Raw genomic sequence first — 15,982 nt, 5'->3', positions numbered from 1 at the left:
ACTGTATTTTTAATATTTAAAACTTCAATTTTTTGTTTGATATTAAAGATTTCTGCTTGGGAACAAGGTTATTTTTTTAATTTCTGAGTAATTTTTGAAAGCTTAAGTTTTTATTTGTAACTTGGCGAATCATGTCCACTTCCTGTTATCAGCAACGTGATATACTTAAGATCATAACAAAATGCTGTAAACCATTTTTGCTCTTCCCTAAATTCATTGCATACTGAAGATTCCACTAAATATATATCAATCTACGCCAAAATCTATTTTTCAGTTCTGAAATTTGCATGGTTTTAAGTGTTTGCCACATTTCAGATTGTTTATTTTTTTAATTTTAGTGTTCTGCCTAAGCAAGTCAAATGGATTTGTTTGTTATTTACTTTGCATATGTTATTTACTTTTTCATATGTACAAAGCAGTGTGAGCGTTTTGTTGCTCTAGCAATGGAATGAATGAGTTGCTGCTGTGAATCACTGCATCAGCCAAAAGTGATTTGTTTGTGTCATATTAAGCATTAACAGCTGCCTTTTATGCCTGTTGCTCACATTCTGCATTATCTGGAGAATTGAAGTCAAGAATTGTCAAGTTCTTGATTCCTTTTCAGTCCTTATATTACCATGTATTCATATATACTGATGCTGATTTTAAAGATATGTTCGAACTTGATTCAAATTTCCTTCTATAAGATTTTGTTATGGTTTAGATTCTTGTATTTTTCTCCGGCAAGCCCTTCCAGTTCCTGGCTGGTTGTAGCTGGACCCTGCAGAAGTTTCCCGTAAACTGATCATGAAGCCAAATATGGATCTATCTGCAATCCAGCCTGTGTGGGTAAACGGAAGATGATGGGATGTGGCAGTGATGCAGAAACAAAAATGCATGACATTTGAAGTTTCATTTCTAAATAATTGCCAGAATAAAACAACTCAAATGATCTAAATTGTATTTTTTAAATATTGTTCTTTTCAATTTCACTTAATTTGTCATTCTTTGCTCATTTTCCTGTAACGATTAATGCACACACTATAACTTGATTTCCTCTGAATTAATTAATACAATCCGCATTAATAAATGCAGTTTTTTTATTCTGTGAGAGCATGAGATTAAGCAGAGGGACATTTAACTATTATAATAAACGTTTTGTCTCTAATCCCATGAGCCAACCAGTCCAGATTCGTAAGGCATGTCTGTCGATGTTAGTGGACAAGTTGCAGACATAGTATATCAGAGGATCCCAATGGACTTTCATTGAAATATCAAAATGCAGAAATCTCGTCTCTACTTTCAGCGATTAGATCACCAATCCAGTAAATATTTGTTGTCAAATCCATTTATTTTATTACATATTGTCACCAGTTTAAATCTCCAGTAGGTTGGGTTTTTTTTCCTCTTGAAAAGCTTTGGTTCTGGATTATAATCCATTCTGCATTATAATGGAGGAAGTGGTACCTAAAGTTGTAAATTTTGGCAGCTGGCTTTTCTAAAACAAAATATAGCCTATGATAATGTTTACACTTTTTGTAGTGGCTTCAATATGTTAGTGCCTGCACCATTCTTGTGAAAGATAATTTTTTTGTTGCTAATGTGCTTGTAAAGTTGCAGTGTAAGAAATTTGTTGTTTTGGTTCATATCCTGGGCATATGACAAACAGTCTTGACTTTTGACTTGATTTGAAATCAAGGAGGTGATGATGAATTCACTTTTCAATTTTAAATCTAGGCTGTACAAGGTAGGTGATCACTTTAGCACAGCTTTGTGAGATGAGGATTATTGACAAGATCTTCCCGTGCCATTTTTGTTGTTCTCGAAGTTTGTAGTTTATTATTAGCCAAACATTATTTGTTTGCATTGGCTGATCTATTCATCAGGGAACAGGTACTGTGACAATTTTATCCTTGGCTGTGGTGCCCAGAATCACATTCAATTTTTTTGCATGTGCACATGTATGATTGGCTTGAAAAAGGAATCTTGTTAATGGAATAAAAAGTTTCTAATTAAACAGTAATCCTAGAAATAGACCATTGTGGATTATGCTGTTTGTTAGGCAATAAGATTACAAAACAAACATTTTCCATTTTATTATTTTCATAACTGACACCAAACATAGATTTCAAATTTAAATGCAGTTACTCAGGAGAGATGTTTAAGTATTAGTTACTTAATTCTAATATTTTAGCCTTAAATGCTATCAACATGTCATGCATGTGTTAATCTTCAGACCCAGCATTAATCTGGTGGGCCAGATTGTCCAACTGTTGTAACATGTATGTTTTATTAAAAGCATGCATGTTGGATGTGTATATTATCAGCAAGGTGCCAAGGAAAAGTTCTCCCCCTGTGTATTTTGGCAAATGGTAAACAATATTTCCCATTTATGTGGCAATATTAATTTCCAGTTCAATGCTCATTCATTTTAGGGAACTTCCATCTTAGGTAAAATATTGAAAACTGCTTGGCCCATAGGATTATACACAATTGTTTTATGGATGATGGGTATTAATGTCTTTTGTGAGCTATCAGTATAAATATGGTTGATTTTTAACTTGATTCGATTGATTGTGTTACTTAAAGTCAAAAAAATTGTTTCCTGCTAATTATTTTCAAAATTATTGATTGTTGCTTCCAGTCTACTCCTCTGCACCTGGCGGCTGGTTACAACCGTGTGCGGATTGTTCAACTCCTCCTTCAGCATGGAGCCGACGTGCATGCCAAGGACAAAGGGTGAGTTAAATGTTGGGTCTTCCATGGAATGCTAAAGATAGAGAACACCTTTGTAACATTCAATGTTCTTTTTGAGTTTTTGAGGACCAATGGCTAACAAATTTGTACAATGTATTAACCAGTTAATTGCTAAGTAGTTGCTGCACCAGTCTACTGGTCAACTGAAAGTGAGAACTGCAATCCTGTAAGACTCCCATCCCAAAAAGGAACATCGTGTCAATTGAACCTACACGATGGAGAAGTGTAATTTCATTTCTTAATCATTTTAAAGGATGCAGCACCAGACATTTTTAACGGCTGTAAAATTGAAGTATTACCATGAAATAGGTTAAATTGCTTTTATTTATATGGCTTTATTTATATAGCTTTAATGCCAGGGGAGCAGCGTTTAAAGGAGATGTTTGGGAGTGGCAATTTTTTCTTTACGCAGTGGTGGGTGCTTGGAATGTATTGTTAGGGATGGTGGTGGAGGAGGTAGATAGGATAGTGGTGTTTAAGAGGTCTTTAGTCAGCCACACGGATTTGAAGGAAATGGAAGGATGTCATGTTTGTTGACAAAGGAAAAAAAAAATAATTCTGTTTATAGTTTGAACGTGATTCATCTTGTGCATTAAATTTGTCAAGCCGACATCCCACTTTTGTGGAACTTTTTATTCTATGCTGAACCATTGTGGAGCTCTTGCTCTATGTTCACCACTGAAAAAAGATTAAATTGTTAATGTTCTATCATGTACAAATTACTATCCAGGGAGGGCATAAACAAATTTAAAACTCTGAAATTAGAAGGCTCTATGGGCAGTATATTCTCTTGCTATTAGCTAATTGGGGACAAAGATATTGAAAACAAATTTTGGGAGAGATTCGTCAGATCTAATGAAACGATGAGAAGCAACTGGTTAATGTTTTGTGATAGATCAGATATAATATTTGACTCTAAGCTAACCATTGGTCCCATATCCTCTTCAGTACCCACTGGCAAATTCCATTTCCACAAAATCAATGACCTTTACCCTACTTAAAGCACATCATGTTAATTAATATGTCAGTGAACTAAACTAAATTAATTCAATTTTTTGTAACAATCTTCTGTTCTCTCACCCAGCCTTCCACTACCCCCCATCCCTTCCATTGGATTCAAATGAGTTGTGATTTTGGTGAGATGTCCAAGTGCCCATTGGTGGTTGCTTTGTTAGAAGAGAGATGAGGTTCAGTGAAGATACAAAGATACAACATTTCCTTGGGCAAAAGAATAAATTGTTTAAGAGATAGACACTAACTAAAGATAAAATATTAATAAAATGTTTAATTTTAGTCAATCTCTTAATCTGTAAAGTCCTTGACTAAACTCTTGCCTTCTCTCCTCAGTGGCCTTGTACCTCTTCATAATGCTTGCTCATATGGTCATTATGAAGTCACTGAATTATTGTTGAAGGTAAGAATGCTTATGTTTAATTTTAGTCTTTAGGTACATGTGCCTTTTAGTTAAATCATTGGGAACTTAGGTACATCCACATTTTCATCCAACATAGAAACGGGTTTGCATCCTATGTGCTAACAAGTGATTATACTTTATAATATTCACTTAAAAGGTTTATCTTTTTGAACATGTACTTGTTTTCCTTGGAAAACTGTTCACAACAATTTTTATTATGTAACCCGTTTCTTTTTCCTGTCTGCTATTTCCCTCTTGTATCTTCTTTTGCTCTAATAATCCTTTCTAATTATAACACTCTTTGCTTTCTGCGGTCATCCTTGCGTCACCTTTGCTGTACCTATTCTTGTTCTTTTTCCCTTAAGTTTTCTTTCTTATTCCCTCTCCCTGCGTTCTCATCATTATTGTTTGGTGGTCTATTTTTGACGTCTTTCTGTGTAATATCTGATAATGTTCCTGGACAGCATGGTTTTTCCCCACTTTGTTTATCATTAACACCATCCTCTGCTTTCTCATTCCATTTCTCTAAGCCCTGTTCTTCCTCCTTATCAGGTTTTTCCTCGCTAATTCGCTGCTTTTCCAGCTTCCTGTTTTTAGTATATTCCAGAGAGGTGTGGTTTGTTTGGTGTATTCTTGTACAAATTCAGCTACTTCCAAGTTCTGGCTACACCCATAACTGGATGCAGAATTGGCTTCATGGTAGGAAGCAAAGGGTGGTGTTGGAGGCTTGTGACGAGTGATGTGCCTCAGGTTGATGCCGGTCAAACATTGCTGTTTGTCATTTGTATCAAAAAATGGATGAGAATGTACAAAGCAAGATAAATAACTTTGAAGATGACAATAAAATAGGTGGTATCATAAACAGTGATGATGATTATCAAGAATTATAACGGGATCTTAATCAGTTGGGGAAGTGGGCCGAAGAATGGCTAATGAAGCGTAATTCGGATAAGAGTGAGGTGTTGCACTTTGGGCAATGGAACTAGGGCACGACCTTTACATTGAGCGATTTGGGGGGGGGGGGGGGGTGTTGTAAAGCAAAGGGATCTAGGAGTACAAGTACATAGTTTCCTGAAAATTGCATCATCGGTAGATAGGTTGATGAAGAAGACTTTTGGTACATTAGCCTTTATCAGTCAGGGTATTATGTGTAGAATTTGGGACATGTTGCAGTGTATAAGACGATGGTGAGGCTATACTTTAATATTGTATTCAGTTTTGGTCACTCTGCTATAAGAAATATGTCATTAAGCCGCTAATTGTATAAAGAAGCTTCATGAAGATATTGTCAGGTCTTGAGAGCTGGGGGTAAGCCTAAGACTTAATTCCTTGGAGCACAGGAGGCTGTGGAGTGATCTTATAGAGGTGTATAAAATCATGAGGAGAATAGGTAGGGTAAATACCTAGTCTTTTTCCCAGGGTAGGGCAATAAAGAACTACAGGGCATCGTTTCAAAGTGAGAGGGGAAAAATGTAATAAGAACCTGAGGGGCGACTTTTTCCATGCAGAAGGTCGTGGGTATATGGAACAAGCTGCCAGCGGAAGTAGTTGAGGCAGGTACAATAACAACATTTAAAAAAACATTTGGACAGGTCCATAGATAGGAAAGGCTTAGAGAAATATGGAGCAAATGTGACTTAGATGGGGCATCTTGGCTGGTATGGACAAGGGGTCTGTTTCTGTGCTGTATGACTCTATGATCCTAATGTTTCATTGTCAAGAATTTAATTAAAGAACAAAAAAAAGAAAATGGTGTTGAATGTTCTGTTGGGTACAATAATGATAAGTTCTGGATGTCATTAGAATATTTTTCTCCTTTAGCATGGAGCCTGTGTAAATGCCATGGATCTCTGGCAATTCACACCACTGCATGAAGCTGCATCAAAGAACAGAGTGGAAGTCTGTTCACTACTATTAAGCCATGGTGCAGACCCCACCCTAGTTAATTGCCATGGCAAGAGTGCAATGGATATGGCTCCCACTCCGGAATTAAAAGAGAGGCTTGCATGTAAGTATCAAAACTCCACAGGAATTGAACTACAGTGAATTTATTGCATGCTAAATATTTTTAGCATAGAAATTCTAGCAAATGGATCACGATATAGTGCATTGTTCACTTTTATTTGTTATTTTTAATTTGGTGGGTTTGGAGGGGGTGAAACAAAAGAATGGAAAATACGTCTGAATTATCACAACATTGCAATTTGGAGTACAATTTCACCACTGTTTTTAAAAGTAGAATCAGGGAAGATTTGCAACCATATTACTCGCCTTTGATTTAAGGTTGACATGAAGAGCCGACATGTACAGTAAGGCATTTGACAAGCTTCCGCATGGTCATCTGCTCTGGGAGGTTAGATTGCATGGGATCCAAGGAGAGTTAATTAACTGGATAGAAAATTGGCTTCATGAAATTAAGCAGAGGGTGATAGTGGAAGGTTGTTTTTTGGGCTGGAGTTCAGTGGCTAGTGGTGTGCCTCAGGGTGATGGGTGATTTGCATGAGAATGTACAGGACATGATTAGTAAGTTTGCAGATGTCACTAAAATAAGCGGTATTGTTGATAGTGAAGATGGTTGTCAAAAATTGCAACAGGATCTTTATTGGTTGGGCAGGTAGGCTGAAGAATGGTTAATGGAGTTTCACAAAGGGAAGTGCGAGGTATTGCATTTTAGGAAGTCATAGCAAGGCAGGACCTACACAGTGAATGGCAGGGCTCTGGGGACTGTTGTGGAGCAGAGGGATCAGAGTGCAGATACTTAGTTTCTTTGAAGTGGCATCGCAAGTAAATATGGTGGTCAAGAAGGCATTCGGCACATTGGCCTTCATCAGTCAGTAATGGGTATAGAAGTTGGGAGGTCATGTTACAGTTATACAAGACATTGATGAGGCCACATTTAGAATATTGTGTTCAGTTTTGGGCACTGTGTTATAGGAAAGATGTTGTTAAGCTGGAAAGGGTGTAGAAAAGATTTACACAAATGTTGCCAGCACTCGAGCCCTTGAGCTATAGGGAGAGTTTGAGCAGGGTAGGATTTTGTTAGGATAGGAATGCAGGAGGGGAGGGGTGATCGTATAGAGGTGTACAAGATCATGAGAGGAATAGATAGGCTAAATGCATTATCTTTTACCCAGAATAGAGGAATCGAGAACCAGAGGTCATAGGTTTATGTTGAAGGGCGGGGAAAGATTTAATAGGAACCTGAGGGGCAACTTTGTTTACACAAAGGGTTGTAGTATATGGAATGAGCTGCTGGAGGAGGTAGTCGAGGCAGGTACTATGGCAAAGTTGAATAAACATTTAAAGATACTTGGAGAGGATAAATTTAGACAGATATGGGCCAAATGCCAATAGTTTGGGCCATGGGGCCTGTTTCCGTGCTCTTTGGCTCGAGAGCAAGGTGGCATAAACATCTGAGCAAAGTTGTATAGCTTTTTCAGTTGATTGAGATTTCATCAGCAATGAAAAAGCCATTTATGAAGAAGCCATTCTGGCTTGAAAATTATGGTGAGTTGATGCTGAAAACTATATTCTTTTTTAAACAGATGAATTTAAAGGCCATTCATTACTGCAAGCTGCAAAGGAAGCAGATTTGACAAAAGTGAAAAAGAGTCTTGCTTTAGAGATAATAAATTTCAAGCATCCACAGACCCACGAAACTCCACTGGTAATGATTTAAGCTGTATTTATTGCTATGTTTTGCTTTAAAGTGGCTTCAGAAAAAATGCATGACCTCACATTTGTACAATTTTTGTGGCTCGGATATCCAAATGAGTTCGTTATGCTTGATTTTGCAATGTCCAGAATTTTATTACCCTAAACTTCCTCTCACCATTTAAAAACATTCTTTCCCTAATATCAACTATTTCCCTTTAAAGATTTTTACAGCTTCTGCTTCACCAGTATTTTAGGTTAGATAAAAATGTGCAGTCAAGGAAAGATAAAACCTGTGTTTTCATCTGCCTTATAGCCAGTTTTCCCATTTTTAATGTTACGGATTTCTAAGCTTAGTACTCCAGTACCATAAGTTGGTACTCTAGTACCATAAAGATTTTACTATTTATTAGATCCGGATTCTTAATGTCTTGATCTCTCATTTCTTTGCGTAAACTGTTATTATTTATCTAAGCTCCTGATGCTGTCTTTGAGTTACAATACTTTGCAGTAAAATATTCTGAAACCTGTAAATTTTGATCTGTGCCAAATCTAAACCCATTGATGCTGGCAATGATCTCCCTCTATTCCAAGCACTTTAAAGCTCTTAAGCAATCCTTTTCAATTCCTTTTTTCTATTTCCTGCTCATGCTTGACATTTTTTTATTTTTATTAGTAATCTTTCTTCCCCATGGATATTCCAAGCAGCCGGAGTGTTTGCTGTTGTGGTATAGAATAGGCTGCTTGATTATTAACTTGCAGCTGATATACATCTTGATTCTGTGTCTGATAGGTAATCGGGGTTACAAAAAAACAGTTTTCAGTCTCTTTGTCTCTTGACCTGATCCATAATTGAATAAGGGCTTGACTGATATGATTGTAACCTCAGTTCCATATTCCTGTACTTGGTAACCTTCCACACTGTTGTACATTAAATCCTTCCACTGTCTATCGCATCAACTTTGTCGTATACAGTGCCCTCCATAATGTTTGGGACAAAGCCCCATCATTTATTTATTTGCCTCTGTACTCCACAATTTGAGATTTGTAATAGAAAAAATCACATGTAGTTAAAATGCACATTGTCAGATTTTAATAAAGGCCATTTTTATACATTTTGGTTTAACCATGTAGAGATTACAGCAGTGTTTCTTCATAGTCCTCCTATTTCAGGGCACCATAATGTTTGGGACACAGCAATGCCATGTAAATGAAAGTAGTCATGTTTAGTATTTTGTTGCATGACTGCTTGAAGTCTGCGATTCATGGACATCACCATTTGCTGGGTGGCTTCTCTGGTGATGCTCTGCCATGCCTATATTGCAGCCATCTTTAGCTTATGCTTGTTTTGGGGGCAAGTACCCTTCAGTTTTCTCTGCAGCATATAAAAGGCATGCTCAATTGGATTCAGATTGGGTGATTGACGGCCACTCAAAAATTGACAATTTTTTAGCTTGGAAAAACTCCTTTGTCGCTGTAGCAGTATGTTTGGGATCATTGTCTTGCTGTAGAATGCCAATGAGTTTTGAGGTATTTGTTTGAACTTGAGCAGATAGGATGTGTCTATACACTTCAGAATTCATTATGCTACTACCATCAGCAGTTGTATCTTCAGTGAAGATAAGTGAGCCAGTACCTTCAGCAGCCATACGTGCCTAGGCCAATACACCCCACCACCGTGTTTCGCAGATGAGGTGGTATGCTTTGGATCTTGGGCAGGTGTGGTGGAAATATAATCAGCACCTTCAGAAAGGAGCTGAATGAGCGACAGAAAGCTGAAAAGCTATGTTGAAATGGCAGGTGAATAAATGAATAATCTACAAATAACTGTTGTAGATTCACTGAAGCAAATGGCCTCTTTTTTACTATTACGATTCTATGAATATCAACACACTTCTTAGTGGTTCAGGAAGACTTGGCTAATTGACCTTGCAAACTTTAGTAACAACTGAGGCCAGTGTAGGTGTGGACCATGTTAAAAGTTATCAGTATCTTTGTTATAAAGGAAGTGGACGACATAGTCGATCTGCCAAACCTGTGCAAGGCTGCTCCCATGCTTAATGTATGCCGTTTAAATAACAGTTGGTTCTTAATTCGCTGGTAGACTCCACACTGAGACGCACACTTTCTACCTTTGTCAGAATGAAGTGAAAGACTTCTCTGTTTAGCCCACTCCTCCTGAATGATTTCCACAGTTTTTTAATTGTACAATCTGATCCATGGTGGTGTTGTGTAGAGTCATGCAGGAGTCATCTTTTATATGTGCATCTACATGATAAAGAGCAATGTTCATGCATTGGGCTTTTTCCCCCAGATAACTTACCAGATTCGGCCCTTCTAGCCAACACCACCATTCAATGTGATAATGGCTGATCATTCTCAATCAGTACCCCGTTCCTGCCTTCTCCATGTACCCCCTGACTCCACTATCCTTAAGAGCTCTCTCTAGCTCTCTCGAATGTATTCAGAGAATTGGCCTCCACTGCCTTCTGAGGCAGAGAATCCCACAAATTTACAACTCTCTGACTGAAAAAGTTTTTCCTCATCTCTGTTCTAAATGGCCTACCCCTTATTCTTAAACTGTGGCCCATGGTTCTGGACTCCCCCAACATTGGGAACATGTTTCCTGCCTCTAACGTGTCCAACCCCTTAATAATCTTATGTTTCGATAAGATCCCCTCTCACCCTTCTAAATTCCAGTGTATACAAGCCTAGTCGCCCCATTCCCCTCCTACTTTGTCCAGTTGTGCATAAGTAGCTGTGAGGACATATGTAGTAACAAGAATTCTGATCCGTGATGAAGAAAGAACACTTTAACCACATAAGATGTGGCAGAGAATTCCACAAATTCACAACTGTCTGGGTGAAAATGTTTTTTCTCACCTCAGTTTTAAATGGCCTTCCCTTTATTCTAAGACTGTGGCCCCTGGTTCTGGACTTGCCTGACATTGGGAACATTTTTCCTGCATCTAGCTTGTCCAGTCCTTTTATAATTTTATATGTTTCTATAAGATCCCCTCTCATCCTTCTAAACTCCAGTGAATACAAGCCTAGTCTTTTCAGTCTTTCCTCATATGTCAGTCCCGCCATCCCAGGGATCAATCTCGTGAACCTACACTGTACTGCCTCAATTACAAGGATGTCCTTCCTCAAATTAGGAGACCAAAACTGTACACAATACTCCAGATGTGGTCTTACCAGGGCCCTATACAACTGCAGAAGAACCTCTTTACTCCTACACTGAAATCCTCTTGTTATGAAGGCCAACATTCCATTAGCTTTCTTCACTGCCTGCTGTACCTACCTGCAAGCCAACTTTCAGTGACTGTTGTACAAGGACACCCAGGTCTCGCTGGACCTCCCCCTTACCTAACCTAACTCCATTGATATAATAATCTGCCTCCTTGTTTCTGCCGCCAAAGTGGATAACATTTTAGCTGAAAAGCCCATTTAACCTTGCATTATGCTAGGGGTTCTACTACTCGGCAGCAGGGGCTACACTAAGTGCCATTCTTTACCAGTGCTGGGGACTTGCAAATCTCTGATTTTTGCTGTCTGTACAATGTATTAGGTTGTGGGGTGGATAAAATAATTTATCAGCAAGTGGGTTCTTATGTGAGCAAGATGATTTGTTTTTACATTGTAGCTAGCAATTTAAGCAAAATGCATGTAATTGCTTTAATCAGTGTTAGAGTTAAACCTATGAGAGAATGTTAAAGTATATTTTAGCATTGTTCATTTGTTATTCAAAATAGAAAGAGTTTCTCCTGAGGCTTTCTGCATGTCAACCACTCTAAATAATTTTATTATTTCCAAGCAGAGTTATCTTAATCTGGTGGGTTCAGGGATTGAACCCTATTAAGAGCAGATATCAGCTCCAAGTTTTGAAAGGAATTTGTTTCTATATGGTATCCCATTGGATCCTCATCTCATTTTTTTTAATCTACAGGTTACTGCTGAGAATTACTTATCATATTATTTATATTTGGCACACTTAATACTCTGTAGAAACCCAATCCAGCAAAAAAATGTTGCTAAATGCGAGATGTTTGACACGACAAACGGAAACACATTTGGTCATGGTTCTCCTTTTTCCTTGTTTTTCTCCACATCAGTATATTCATTTTATTTTATTAACTTTTTTTTAAAGCAGCAGATAATTCAATATTCTGAATGTTTTAGTGGTGAAACAAAAAAATTAAACTGATCAACTGTAATGAGAAAAACCTTATGTATTGCTCAGGACTTGAAAGTGTTCAAAATCAATGATAATTTCAATTTTATATTACTTCACAGATGTGCACATTAATTCAGTGGTGATTTACCTTTTCAGTTAGAGCTTCCAGTTCCTTTGAATTAGATTTATTGTAATTTTTCATCCTGTTATTAAGTGATTTGTTTTGCTTAGTTGGCTCTGATATAAAAATATACCACATTGATACATGTACTAAACTTCTGTGTTAATAAAATATTTTTATTTAGTTGATTTTTAGTCAAAGCTATGTAAATCTAGAATGTAATATCCAAATTCCCTTCCAGCATTGTGCTGTGACTTCACAACACCCCAAACGCAAACAGGTAACAGAACTGCTTTTGAGGAAAGGAGCAAATGTCAATGAGAAAAATAAAGAGTAAGTTTTTTTGTTATTTGGAGATTGGATTTGTTGTCTTAAACTGTTAAACCAATATTAGTTACTGTGCCAAATTTATATATCTTAAAAATAATGAAGACGTTAGTTTGTAGATTGTGAAGTTCAAAATGGATTGGGGTGACTGTGTAAAATAACTAGTTCTGAACCCACAACCGTATTAAATAACTATAACTATGTCTGAGCTTTGGCTTGACTATGTGATTTATACAAATGTGATTAGTAATGTTTGTCCTAATCACGTAGTTAACTGGCAGAGGAGAATTGCCTTGGTAAATTTCCCTTTTGAAAGCAATGCGAGTTCACTGAATATTTCCAGGATCTTTTAAGGACATAAGGAATAGGAATAGAATTAGGCCATTCGGCCCATCAAGTCTACTCTGCCATTCAAGCATTGCTGATCTATCTCTCCCTCCTCACCCTATTTTCCTGCCTTCTCCCCATAACCTCTGACACCTGTACTAATCAAGAATCTATCTATCTATGTCTTAAAAATATTCCCTGACTTGGCCTCCACAGCCTTCTGTGGCAAAGAATTCTACGGATTCCCCACCCTCTGACTAAAGAAATTTCTCCTCATCTCCTTCCTAAAAGAACGTCCTTTAATTCTGAGGCTATGACCTCTAGTCCTAGACTCATCCACTAGTGGAAACATCATCTCCACATCCATTCTATCCAAGCCTTTCACTATTCTGTACGTTTCAATAAGGTCCCCCCTCATTCTTCTAAACTCCAGCGAGTACAGGCCCAATGTCGACAAACACTCCTCATAGGTTAACCTACTCATTCCTGGGATCATTCTTGTAAATCACCTCTGGACTTTCTCCAGAGCCAGCACATCCTTCCTCAGATATGTGCCCAAAACTGCTCACAATATTCCAAATGTGGCCTTACTAGTGCCTTTAGAGCCTCAACATTACATCCCTATTTTTGTCTACAAACCCTCTTGAAATAAGCATTGTTTGTTTTCTTTACTACCGATTCACTACCGATTCAACTTGCAGATTAACTTTTTGGGAATCTTGCACCAGCACTTTGTACCTCCGATTTCTGGATTCACTCCCCATTTTTTGAAAATAGTCTGCACCTTTATTGTTACTACCAAAATGCATGACTTCACACTTTGCTACACTATATTCCATCTGCCACTTCTCTGCCCACTATCCCAACCAGTCCAAGTCCTTCTGCAGAGTCCCTGCTTTCTCTACACGACCTGCCCCATCACCTATTTTCGTATCATCCACAAACTTTGCCACAAAGCCTTAAATCCCCTCGTCCAAATCATTAATATACAATGTGAAGAGTCGCGGCCCCAGCACTGACCCTTGCAAAACTCCGCTAGTCACTGGTAGCCAACCAGAAAAGGCCCCCTTTATTGCCACTCTTGTCTTCTGCCAAACAGCCAACTTGCTATCCATGTTAGTATCTGCCCTTTGATACCGTGGGCTCTCATCTTCCTAAGCAGCCTAACGTGTTGCACCTAATCAAAGGCTTTCTGAAAATCTAAGTAAACAATATCTTCTGACTCTCCTTTGTCCATCCTGCTATTTACTTTTCAAAGAATTCCAACAAATTTGTCAAGCAAGATCTCCCCTTCATAAAGCTATGCTGACTTTGGCCTATTTTATCGTGAACTTCTAAGTAGTCCATGACCTCATCCTTTATATTCCTTTAAAATTTTACCAACTACCGAAGTCAGACGAATCGGCCTATAGTTCCCACTATTTTGCCTTGCTCCCTTTTTGTGCAATGGGGTAATATTGGCAATTTTCCTATTGAATTTATTTCAATTTCAGGTTAGGGCATCTACAGCTCTTTTATACAATAGACAATAGGTGCAGGAGGAGGCCATTCGGCCCTTCGAGCCAGCACCGCCAATCAATATGATCATGGCTGATCATTCTCAATCAGTACCCCGTTCCTGCCTTCTCCCCATACCCCCTGACTCCGCTATCCTTAAGAGCTCTACCCAGCTCTCTCTTGAATGCATTTTTTTACTTTTGCATATAAGGCTTCACAAAATGTTAAATTTCTTGCAGTTTTCTTACACCACTACACGTGGCTGCAGAGAGAGCACATAATGATGTGGTGGAAGTCCTTCACAAGCATGGAGCAAAGGTATGTTTTTCTTTAAGTTTAGGTTTACTGCTGTCACGTGTATTGAGGTACAGTGAAAAACTTTGTTTTGCATGTTATTCAATCCAACCACACCTCCCCAAATCTATTGCAATCCATGGCAATGTACATTCACTTAGTGCTTTTAACATCCTACATGAAAGGCCATTAGAACAGGAGTCTCAGCTGAAATGTGCAACTTTGTGAAAGAGGAAGAGGCAGAACAGTTCCTAGGAGGTTTTCAGAGCTTCAAACCTTGGCATTCTAGGCATAGATACCTATGATGGAATTACTAAAATAACAGCAGAACTGGAGGAGCATGAAGACATCAGAAAAGTAGGTGAGTCAGAGTTTAAAGCCTTGGTCTGAAGAAGGGTCTCGACCCGAAACGTCACCCATTCCTTCTCTCCCGAGATGCTGCGTGACCTGCTGAGTTACTCCAGCATTTTGTGAATAAATCAGAAAAGTAGGAATGGATGGAGTTACTAAGATAGGGAGGGATGAATGCTGGAGGAATTTGTAAAATGTCGAGCATTTTAAAATTAAGTCTTTGCATGACTGGGTGTAAATCAACTGGACATAGAACAGCAGACACAAGTTGATGCACATGTGGGTATGGGCAGCAAAGTTTTGGGGGAACTCCAAACTTGTAGAAGTGTAGAAGATTGAAGGCTAGCCACAAAAACATTTAATGATGGGCATGAATGATATTTACAAGGGCCGCTAGACTGGAAACTTAGCAGAGATGGTTAGTGTTATAAAATTGAACATGTATCTCGACGGCTTGTTACGTGGCTGGAATGCATCTTGGAGACCGATGTGACAGAAAAGTTTGAATATGCTTGTATGTCCTTGAGTCATGGCCAGAACGAGTGGTGGACTTGATGGCACTTGATGAGATCATGTGTTTGGGACTGAAGAAAATAGTATTTGAGGTTTAGTTCAAACTTTCTGTTCCTCTGGTAGTGCTTTCAGACAAAGTTGGAAACATGGCATTGCTCGTGAGCAAGCTATAGAAAATGGGATTCTTTGGGGAAGTTAAGTTACTCTTGTATTTTGAATTTAATTTTCCTTCCTCCTTTCTGCTGGACAGTGAAATCAGGGCTGTCATTGCACAGGCGACATCAACTGGTATTTTAGGGGCCAAGCCTTCTGAGAAATCAATATTATTTAGCTATTGAATCAAGATATCACAACCAATTTAGTTTTAGAGACATAGTGTGGAAACAGGCCCTTTGGCCCACCGAGTCCGTGCCAACCAGCGATCACACATCCACTAGTTTTACCCAACACACGAGGAACAATTTTACAGAAGCCAATTAACCTACAAATCCGCACATCTTTGGAATATGGGTGGAAACTGGGGCCCCCAGATGAAACCTATGCGGTCACAGGGAGAATGTACGAACTCTCT

At 38.4% G+C, this 15,982-nt stretch overlaps 1 protein-coding gene across 1 annotated transcript in view; it reads left to right on the top strand.

The window, feature by feature from the left end:
* The window catches only part of tnksa (tankyrase, TRF1-interacting ankyrin-related ADP-ribose polymerase a), a 94,987-nt gene that overhangs the window by 44,068 nt on the left and 34,937 nt on the right, over positions 1 to 15,982 (top strand). The window contains exons 7-12 of the mRNA XM_078395967.1: positions 2,624 to 2,718; positions 4,084 to 4,150; positions 5,972 to 6,158; positions 7,696 to 7,817; positions 12,344 to 12,435; positions 14,493 to 14,571. Coding sequence (XP_078252093.1) covers positions 2,624 to 2,718; positions 4,084 to 4,150; positions 5,972 to 6,158; positions 7,696 to 7,817; positions 12,344 to 12,435; positions 14,493 to 14,571 — 642 coding nt within the window. The remainder of the gene's footprint in view (positions 1 to 2,623; positions 2,719 to 4,083; positions 4,151 to 5,971; positions 6,159 to 7,695; positions 7,818 to 12,343; positions 12,436 to 14,492; positions 14,572 to 15,982) is intronic.

The sequence above is a fragment of the Rhinoraja longicauda genome, chromosome 3, assembly GCF_053455715.1.
Source record: "Rhinoraja longicauda isolate Sanriku21f chromosome 3, sRhiLon1.1, whole genome shotgun sequence".
NCBI classification, from domain to species: domain Eukaryota; kingdom Metazoa; phylum Chordata; class Chondrichthyes; order Rajiformes; family Arhynchobatidae; genus Rhinoraja; species Rhinoraja longicauda.
The sequence above is the reverse complement of the archived record's forward strand: the minus strand, read 5'-3'. Positions and strand labels throughout refer to the sequence as shown.